Source organism: Cyclopterus lumpus, chromosome 12 (assembly GCF_009769545.1).
Source record: "Cyclopterus lumpus isolate fCycLum1 chromosome 12, fCycLum1.pri, whole genome shotgun sequence".
NCBI classification, from domain to species: Eukaryota; Metazoa; Chordata; class Actinopteri; order Perciformes; family Cyclopteridae; genus Cyclopterus; species Cyclopterus lumpus.
In genome coordinates this window covers 15,674,864-15,685,386 of record NC_046977.1, presented here as the reverse complement: position 1 = coordinate 15,685,386, position 10,523 = coordinate 15,674,864, and the positions used below count along the sequence as shown (strand labels likewise).

General features: G+C 41.4%; 1 protein-coding gene across 1 annotated transcript in view; it reads right to left on the bottom strand.

Annotated features, from left to right (window-relative positions):
* akna (AT-hook transcription factor) overlaps positions 1 to 9,493 on the bottom strand; it is a 15,502-nt gene extending 6,009 nt beyond the window's left edge. The window contains 15 exon segments of the mRNA XM_034547274.1: positions 1 to 121; positions 305 to 411; positions 755 to 983; positions 1,175 to 1,339; positions 1,586 to 1,755; positions 2,125 to 2,296; positions 2,424 to 2,542; positions 2,625 to 2,684; positions 3,055 to 3,155; positions 3,374 to 3,530; positions 4,722 to 4,784; positions 5,557 to 5,631; positions 7,025 to 7,328; positions 7,474 to 8,167; positions 9,034 to 9,493. The exon segment at positions 1 to 121 is cut by the window's left edge and continues 142 nt beyond it. Of these exon segments, the coding sequence (XP_034403165.1) occupies positions 1 to 121; positions 305 to 411; positions 755 to 983; positions 1,175 to 1,339; positions 1,586 to 1,755; positions 2,125 to 2,296; positions 2,424 to 2,542; positions 2,625 to 2,684; positions 3,055 to 3,155; positions 3,374 to 3,530; positions 4,722 to 4,784; positions 5,557 to 5,631; positions 7,025 to 7,328; positions 7,474 to 8,167; positions 9,034 to 9,493 (2,997 nt within the window).
* Between the last annotated feature and the right edge of the window lie 1,030 nt (positions 9,494 to 10,523).

Genomic DNA, 10,523 nt, shown 5'->3' with positions numbered 1-10,523 from the left:
CCGAGAGTCACTTCTGGGCTCCATAGCCACTTGACTGTGTGACGATGACGAAGCAGGAGAGGGGACTGAGACTGGGCCTATCTGAGGATTACCCAGGATCCCCTCTTGAGGCACTGAAACACTGTCGCAGCATGGAAGAATATTCAAACATACAGAAAACACAAAAGACTATCAAATCAATAAACAGGAAGACAAATAGGAGAATCGGGAGCTATAGAGTTGCATGCTGTGTGTGTATATAACATGGGTGGGGGATGGCACAGGTGGTCAAATTGATTAAAGAGGTAGTGATAGCCGTTCTCACCTCTCTGAGGCCCTCTGGTGGAGAGGACTGGGAGCGGCTGCTGGAGTCAGCCGGCTGCTCTCTGAACAGACAAACCCACTGTCCGTCTCCGGAGAGATGATCCCATCCTGGTCAACACAACACAGAACAAAGATTGTGAACATTGGGTTTCAATGTATATTTTGAACACAGCATCAACAGTATTAATATAATTTTCCTCACATTACATAGAGTCTCTGAGCTCAAAACCCATGCAGTGTGTTCGTACAGTATATAAAGAGATGCATCAATATCTTGGCAAAAAAAGAAAGAAGAGAAAATGTTTCAAAATGTCAAAAGGCGAAAGTAATATCTTCAGAGGCTTTGATTCTTACATAATCAAATGTTAAGCACTGCCTCACTTTAACCACGCCACATTGAGTCAATGACAGACTGTTATTTCACCCTGGCAGTTTGCAATAGAAAACTGACCTGAGAAAGCACTCCGCTGCTCCCAGTTTGGAGTTTGGAGTTCCTCTTCTCCAGAGCTGTAATCTCTCCCAGACTGCTCAGACTGCTGCTGTGGGACTTTCCCACCTTCAACCTCCTTCTGCTACTGTGGAAAGTGGTGGACTGGGTGGAGCCTCTGCGTGAAGGAGAACTGGACCTGCTGGCTTGCTGTTTGACAGGAGGAGAGTCCAGATGCTCCGATATGTCTTTCCTGTCAACAGAGAAGGGCAGCGAATTCAGTCACTGTTTATTAAAATGTGGCAAAATTGCAGGTATTATTTTACATTTAGACAGGAAAGTACTCAGATTAGCAACCCCTCAGAGCTTCCCAGTGCGACAACAAACATGACTGTGCTGCTGATGAAACTGCAGCTCATCTCTTCTCCTTCTCTGAAGACTCACCTCTGTGGAAGACTTTTCTGGACTTCCAGGCCCTCAGTTCTCCGACTCTGTCTTTCTCTCTCCCCGTCCGCAGGCTGCATGTCGCTTCTTAAGGCAGCAGAAAGGGAAGCTCCTTCCCTCTGGCTACTGTCTTGGACGTTGGGAAGCTCCTTGAAGCTGTGGTAGCTAAACAGAGGCAGGAAAACTTTCAGTGTGCAATAATGAGAGTCTTTCTTTCCTTATCTCCTTCTGACAGTGTGAAAAAAAAAAAAGATAAGTATTTGGATATCTCCTAACATTTTAAAAAGTATTTCACATTTCACTGCAAAAAAAAAAAGAAAAAAAAAAAAAAAAAAAAAAAAAAAAGGTACAGATGGTCACTATTCCCTTTTATCAAAGTGATCAACTGAGAAAACAAACATTCCTACTCACTGATCCATTGGTGTGATACAGTCTTGTTCAACATGCCTTTGTTTGCCATTCAGAGGTTTGAGGTAGAGAGAATTAAGAGTTTCCTCCTCTTCATGACTCTCTTCACTGGCTGAGCTCACCTCCATCGCCGCTGCCTCACCTGGATCAACCAGCAACGGCACAGGAGGGCTCTGGAAAGAGATGAAGTTGGATCATTATACATACACATAAATACACAAATAGTGTTTGTTTTTTTACTACAGGACTTTCCTTATAGGTGTGTCATTTTTTATTTTTTATTTAAATTCTTACATGTAATATGCCCTGCTATTTAATTTTAATTTTATTGTATTGTACATTTGTAAAAAATGTTACAAAAATGTTCTTCAAGAAATTCGAAGCAGCAGCATGGATGAATAAAGTAAAATCTAATCTACAACGTTTACAAATACAGAGGATCTCTTATATTTCTGATCACACGCACAAATGCAAACGTTAAATAGATACTCTGTAGTGATCCAGGACAGAGTACATTAACAGACAGAGCTGTTAGACGGTACCTGCGGGTGAGTCAGCGTTTCTCCTCCCTCAGAGGGGACAGACGAAGGCGCGGGGTGAGGCGGTGGAGAGGGAGGAGCCACACAGGTGGGCTGCTCTTGTTGCATCTGTTCCACCTGCTCCTTCAGCTCTTCCATACACAGCCCACATTGAAAGATCAGTCCCTCTAGTTCCCTGACACACACACACACACACACTTTTATTTTTATTTATATATAAAAATGAAAAAAAACAGCAAAAAGAACAGAGTGCACATGAATAAAAAATGGAATCTATGACATATTTATCTCGGTGCGCTCACCGTTCAGGGTCAAAGTGGCTGATTTGTGCCCCACGCTGCAGCAGGACTTTGTGTTCATCCTTGGCTAACAGGTAGCCCCTTTCTAAAGAGTTGAGGCCCACAGCAAGCTGAGAGAGACCCTGAGAAAGAGTTTGGATTTGAGGTGGCTAGTAGAAGACATCCATCTGAACAATTTAAACTGAGTTGAGTTGTTGTTCTTACCGTCATCTGGTCACAAGGCAGGAGTTGTTTGCTCTTTAGGAGATCTTTAAAAGTCTGCAGCTGAAGGAAGAACATTAAACACCTTTATCTCTTTATCACATCATCTCGTGAATCTGCATGGATCCTTGAGGCTAAACTTCCACACAAATAGATTTTGTACTCACCCACAATTGACTAAAAAGCTTTAAGAATAACTAATTCAAGTTATATAAAAAATGTAAATGCTGCCCCATACATTGCCTAAGACTAAGGCTAGCCAATAATTTCTCAGAAACGTGCCAATTAAAACATTTTAACACAAAATAACACTAAACTGGTATTGTGTGGGTTTTTACAAAACACATAATAATGCTTGACTATACTATGATTGTATATACTATACTATGATACCATGGTTAATAACTGTCGATGGATACAATAGGTAATTTACCTGCTGGAGGAACTTGTCAGCCATGCTGTAGATAATCTTGGCCAGCTGCTCTCCCACCTGAGGGTCTGGGCTTCTTGTGGAAGGACGGGCAGATGAACTTCCTGTTCATTTGACAGACAGGGGCAGAGGAAAGAATGATATGATGCAACTTCAGCAACAGCTGAATGATAAGATGACACCTTGATAAAAAAGTCAGTGACAATGTGTCAGTGTACAGTAATACATAAGTAGAGCAGGGTGGCTCACATATATGACATATGATTAAATAAACTGATGAATTTGACAGCAAAGTAGGAAATGTTGAATGGGATGAATTTACTCTGATTATTGCTGTGTCCGTTTGGGTGAAGAGATGCTGAGCTAAACGCTGCTCTCTGAGCCTGAGAAAAATCCAGCACCATGACCTGTGAAGAGTCCCGGTTCAGTCCTGACTGCACCAAGTGGCCGGGCTTTGGAGGGTCAGAGTACAGGTTCACCTGAGGGAGATATGAACAATTAATAAGTGGTATATTGGCGCACTTTTTCCTTTGCTGTTCCTGGTGACATAAGTGACTACTGTCCAATTTCAAGAGGTCAACATTTTTAGATCCCTCGTCAATTCTGCTGCATGTTAGCTTAATACCAGGAATGAGACTTTGGGCCGGGTTAAAGTATTTTTGAGGATATAATCAAATCATACGACAAAAGATGGAGATGATCAGAATGATTTGGATTTGCGATACAGATACAGCCGACATCCGCACCTTTTGTCTTCTGGTGTTTACGTGTTTTAAGCCACAACATCAAACAGGTCATTTCACGGCAGAAGTTTAAACTGAACTGTGTGATACAGGAGTTTAACACATACACCAGGTGGTCACACCTCCCCACACATACAGAATTGAATGAAAAGGAGAATGAATGTATGCCCCTCCCCTCTAGGCAATAAATCACTATGACCTTAAACTGACCTCAACAGTCCCCTTAAAAATATATATATTTTTAAAACAGACAGATATGTGTAACGCACATGCTCTGTACGTTACAGAGCGAGCCACTTGGGTTGAATTTCTTGTTTCCCCTAACATTACATCCAGCTTGTATCACATATATTATACAGGTAGGAGTAGCGACTGAAAGTAATTAGTCAGAAAGATGGAATGATATAACGTAAGATCATTAAGGACTAGAGTACATCATGCCTGAGTGTTTACGTTTTTAATTCAAAAGTAAATGTGTTTTGTATAAAACATCATTACTTGAGCTTGTAATTAGAGGATCGTGACAGTTCTTGATTCAAGTCTAAGAAGATGCATTTCCAGTTGTTGGAACTGATCATTCAGGGTTCACACAACATGAAAGAAAAAAACTCTCCAATTAAAAATAATAGTAATCGGACAAGACATTTCCGTGTAAAGTGCTCCTCCCACCCTGCCAGTGTGATGTTAGCTTGCAGAGGGAGGACAGATGGGAGACAGATGGTGGTGCAGGGTTGTGGTGAAGGAGATGGAGGGGAGGTGGAGAGCCCAGTAAGCTGATTTTAATTGGTAACGATTGTGGAGTGCTCCTTCGCCAACAGAAATTATTTAAAAAAGGAGAGACTTCGCTACACTCATCCTGTCTCTCCTGCTCTTTCATTTCTTTCCTATCCCACTTTTTAAATTCTCTAAGCATTTGTTCTGACATACTGCTCTGTCTGTGATGTCCTGACAATGTCTGAGCCTGGACTGCAGGGTCTTTATAGATCTGTCCTGTAGAAATAGAGTTGAGGAATAAAGACACACAACAAACTAATAAACAGTTGAATACACATCTGAAATTAAAAAGAATTGCTACTTTATTTTCATATGCCTCCCTTTTAAACATTTCATTTCTGTATTCTTGCTTTCTTATCAAATTTTGGCTTGATTTTTTCCTACATGTGATCATCATTATTAATATCTACATGCAAGATAAGGCAATCATATCTCTGCCTTTTTATTCCTGTACTTGTTGAAAGCAAGAACAAAAATGACAAACACTGAATTAAATTATCTAAGGGAAACAAGAACACACAAAAGGGTGTACTGTCATTGGGGAAGAGGACCTTCGTATATTTTAGAGGAACCTTTGTGTTCGTTCCCACCCACCCACCCACCTACTGTCCACACAGTATCTCCAGATGTTGTGTGCAGCCTGTGTTTGCACATAGAACAGTAGCTATGCATAATGCCTCTCACAGAAAAATCAGAATAAAATTAATGGAAAGCTGAGCCGGACATAATCGTGCGTTCTCTGCCGCTCCTTCGTTTAATGAAGGGAAGAAGTGAATCGGGTATTTGAGTTATACATTTATACTTGACATTCATGTTTAGAAAAAAAATAATTTATTAAATGTAATCAAATTTGTGAAAAATAATCATTCCATTTTTAAGTTTCCTTCTGGAAGTGCTATAGTAATTTAAAATTGTAAGGCTTAAAACCCTGTACTACCGCAAACCATTAAATAGTGATAAATTATAGCCTCATTTCTATATTAACTACCTTGGCTTGGAGGCGCAGGCGATCAATGGTGTTCTCCGCCTCGGCGTACTTAGTCAGCAGTCTGTTGTAGTCCTCCTGCAGAGAGATGAGACGGAGAGGGAATGAGTGAGTAAGAGGAAGAGATGAAAAGAGAGAAAACGAAGCATGTGATGAGTGAAAAAAAAGAAGAGTGCAAAGTTTCCCTTGGGGTAAACTGGAGTGTCTTGTGGAAAGCCATTTTAGCATCAGATGAATGCCTATGGCTTTGGAACCGCATGCACAAACATCACTCGTGGGTGTAACGTTCACATCCTTTTATCCATGATATGTACATCACGTACAGTGATGATGAGACATGTTGTGTCTGCACCACAGCAGCTCACTTATAAACACATCTACTAAATAAATGGCTAAATAAATGTACTGATTTATTAACAGCTGAATCTGTAACCCATTACTGTTTGCAGTAGTCAAACTTATAATGCAAAAAAAGTGAACTGTAAATTTTAGAAGTACATTCATAAAAAATAAACCTCACTCTGAAAGGTCGTGTTGGAAGGGTAATTCTTTATTTCTATATTACAGAATAACTGGGGACAAATGTAATTTGTGTTTTCTCAAGGTCAATGATCTGCAAACATTGTTCCATTTCCCAATTTCAATCAATATTTTAGAAGTATAAAGATGAATCACAAGCTCTGTAATTGCCTTGGTGCTGTAGACGGATTGTGAAACATTAAGAATGTAATACGGAAATACACAAGGGCAAGGTTATATTGATAACTATCCCTATGCCATCCCTGACTTAAACAGAAAGGAAATTACTATTTCTGATTGATGTTCCCCCCTAAAATGTCTATAAAAACAGGCACAAGAATGAAGGTTTCATCTTCATTACTTTTTGTTGGTACCATATAGCCTATTAATTTAAATATCTTCAGTATATATCCCCAACTTTAAAGCTTCATTTCCCTAATGTATGCCATCCCTGTTTACCCCTAGTTGTTTTGACTTCAGCGTTGCTACAGAATAAGAGGACGTAACGATGGTGCCTCTGGGAATGAGCGAAGATGGTGGGGAAGTGTTGGCAATTTACTTTAGATTTCCCTTAGGACAGTTAAGGAAATTAGGGACAACTTGACTTTTTCTATGGATCCTGTTTGATTAAGACAGCGTCACTGGTAGTTTCTTTCTAGAGGTGGGATGCAATCAAATAACACAAAACATGGGTAATCATTGCATCATCAAATAGCAGCCTGCACTGGGCCAAAGTCAGGTAAAGAACAGTGTTTTGATGTGAAAAAACCTGAGTGTGCCAAATCTCGCAGTGAGTCATACGCCCCATCCTCATATGTACACGCAACATCATTTCATTTTGACAGCTTCTGATGGTTTTTTATACTACAGCCACACTAAGCAAACTGACAACCATAAAAAGAGTGCTTTGATGATGACGTCCCGAGATGTCCCAGTCTCTAGGTACCAGTACCTGTAGTTGGTCGAGCAGTGTGGTGGCCTGCTGGCGGCATCTGAACTCCTGAGGCACAGTGGAGTTGGGGGCACTGGTTGGTGGCTTGTAAGAGTCTGATGAGGCAGGAGAAGCAGCTATGGTCTTCAGGAGGACTTCTTTCACAATGTCAGCAGGGGATTTAAACCCAAAGGGGGGCTCAGGTGACAAGGACCTCCTCTTGGATGGGTGTTTGCTCTTGGGGGGGCTGTAACCATCTTTGGGGAAATGGACCTTGGGTTCCACTTTGGAGAAGTCTGGTGTGCGGTAACTCAAAGGCCCTTTTCTGGAAATACAATTATATACATGGTTAGTGCTTAGTGCTCCGATCATGATGTATGAAAACTTGAAAAAAAAAGGAAGGATACAACAGACGTAACATAAGACGTGATACTTTTTTTAAACCTTACGGCTATGGGAATATGACTCACCTGGATTCATCCATTTCAGCAGCATTACTTCTGGCTTTTGGCGTTTTCTGCACTTTGTCAGGACTTGCGGTCCGGTGTTTGAATTTTAAGGAGTCTACTTTGGCTGCGTTGAGGGAAAGATTCTTTGAACACGTAGCTTCAGGTGAGTGCTGCCTCATCTTCCTTGGTGAGGGAGTGGGCAGTTTGTGAGGCTTACCTGACTTATGTGATGCCTTTAAAGGTCCGCTGTAATGATTCGACACGCCTTCTTTAGAAAACACGGCTGCTGGCTGAAGAGAAGCCCCGAGCTTTACCTCGTCACAACGAGAACTGGACTTGAGGCTTACGTGGCTCCTGTGTGATTCTGGAGGGCTTTCTGTGAAGCTCATCTCCGGAAGGTTTTCAGCGTCAATACCAGGACCAGCAGCTATTTCCTCAGCCGAGAAGTGGAGAAGGTGGGGGAAAGTGAGGGCTGTGAACGGTGAGGCAGGCTGAGATATTGGGCAGTGAGGATCGGCGACTGTAGCAGGTCCCATGGCTAACAGGGGAGCACTACAAGATAGCGAAGAGCTGATCTCCTCGATCTCTCCTTTGGAAATATAGCTCCCAGACAAACCAGTCGTGATGCGAGGGGGTTTAGTTTTCTTTCTCTTCTGGTCTTTCCTGGTCCCAGCTTCCTCTCCATCTTTCTTGCAATCCATCATGTGCGCTTCTTCTGTGTCCATCGAGTCCTCAACTGCCAAAAACATGGAGACGGGGAAATGGGAAGAGAGGTTTCAACACAGTATAGGCTCCCACAACAAAGGGAGTGTAGCTCGCCTAGCGTCTACTAATTCCAGAGCATTGCCCAAAAGTCAAAACGTATTGATAAAAGAGCAATGCTAACATTTTAAAAATGCACATTTTTAAGTGACAAAGTTTTCTACTTTCAAAAGCAGAACGTTTTGCTCACAAGGGCAGCCATGCACTAAAAAGTTTATTTCATACAACTCATTTAATCTGATGAAACAATTTCTTCAAAATGAGGATTTTGTTTGAGGAGTTTTATATTTTCTTTTGGGAAATTACATTTGAAGATTCATTCGAAACCTCAATATAAGCTAAGACTGTGATTCAGTACAGCCCTCTTCCAAGAAAAAGTATTTTTAAATATCTTAAACCAGGTCTGGAGGGCACTGTGATGGATTACACCCAACACAATCGGTCAATTTAACAGAAAAGTAAACAAAGACTATTAATGATTGATTAATCATTTAAGTAACTTTTCAAGCAAATAGTTTCCAGAATTCCAGCTTCTCATTTGACTGGATTTGCCATTTTTTCTTTGTCTGATGTGATAATAAACTGCATCTCTCTAGACTGTGGAGTGATAGTCAGACAACACAAGCAACCCGATGACGTCATCGTGGGCTTTAGGACATTTTATGATCCAAACAATTCATTTGGAAACGAGGCCTGTTGGTAGAACTGATGGCCGCCTGGAACTGTAGAAACATGTATTGAAAGTAGTAAACCACAATGTGGACAGCCATCTGTGATGTAAAGGAAAAGCAATTTGTGCAATGAGCTCAAACATGCAACTCCAGTGGAATGGTCCTTTATGCGTAGTATAGGGACTAGAAGATCAAAACTAGTCAAGGTGAAATAAAGACTCACATGGCGATAGTATTTGTACATCCTCTCCTTGTGGCGCGTTAAGGGAGCAGTGTTTACTCAGGCGGTAACTCAGCTCCTCGGGTGTATCCCTCTCACACCCCCGAGGGTCTGCGTCATCGAGGGTGATGGGTCCAGGGCACATGTTTGGATTACTTTCTGAATCTGGATCACAATATGCCGACAACTCCAAAATCTCCAGTGCGTCCGACAGTCCAATGATGCCGTTCTCATTCATCTGGCTGACAAAGTCATCGTCTTTCTCTGCCTCTTCTTCATCCTCATCCTCCCACACGTCCTCAGAAATTACAGAGCTGGTGGGTGAGGTTCGAACTGGGGCAAGGGTCCATAAAAGAGCCCCTGCTGTGGTGTTCTTTCTTGTCTCCATTCACCTCCTCAGGTCTGAGCCCTGACCTCAGCCAGGCACAGGAATGCCTTGAACCTTTTCTTGTTGGTCTGGCTCTGCAGTGAGGTCCGTTTTCAAAGCCATGCAGGTCATGTCATTAAGCTGGAAAAGGACCAGAGGCAGAGATAAGGAAGACTGGTTGGTCACTCTTCAGTCGTGAGGAAGAAGAGATCTCTTTGGGTGAAGTTCCTGAAAACACAAAATAGTATGAGCTCCACAGTCTCTATACTCTTTTAGCAATACACTCAACTAGGAGTATCCAAAGGAAAGTAATTGAAGGAAAAACAAATGTATATAAAGGACAATTCATAATAAGATAGAGATAGAGAAAATAATGACAACAAGAACATTTTGTTTATCTCAAGCAATAAAAGGGTTATAAACCACTACAACAGATTGAAATTCTGTTCAGAAAAAAGGCACCAAAAACACTGGCTCCTGCTTTTCAAATGGACGCAGGGCAGTAAAGTTAATGACTTTGAGTTTGGGACTCTTTGACAAAAGAAGCAATTCGAAGACATCGCCTTGAGACCCATAAATCACTCCATTAGTTTGAAGCCAAACTAATGGAGTGATTTATGGGTCGTGGGTCTTTATATTCACACACAGTTCGTCCATAAACAAACAGCTACAGTCTTGGCCTTGTGTGTCCCACTGCACATTCTGCATCTCTTAGAAATATAGTGTGTATTATTGTGCAGTGTGAAGTCCTATGAAATGCTATTAGAAGGTACGGCAATAATTTCAAACAAAATGCATTGTCATGCATTGCAATCAAAGCACCAAATATCAACTTTGTCCTGGTTCTAAACGCCAACAATTATTTACAGAAAAACAACCATAGTGATTAAAAAGTTTGAATTTAAAACCATTTCGGTCACCTTTAACTTCCTCTCAACCACTCAATCCATCCTTTGTATAAAATGTATTCGCTGAGGCCTCAGGTTGTCCATCTGAGGTATCTGATGTTCACAAATTAACACGACAGGTCTGAAGACAGCGCAGAGCAAGT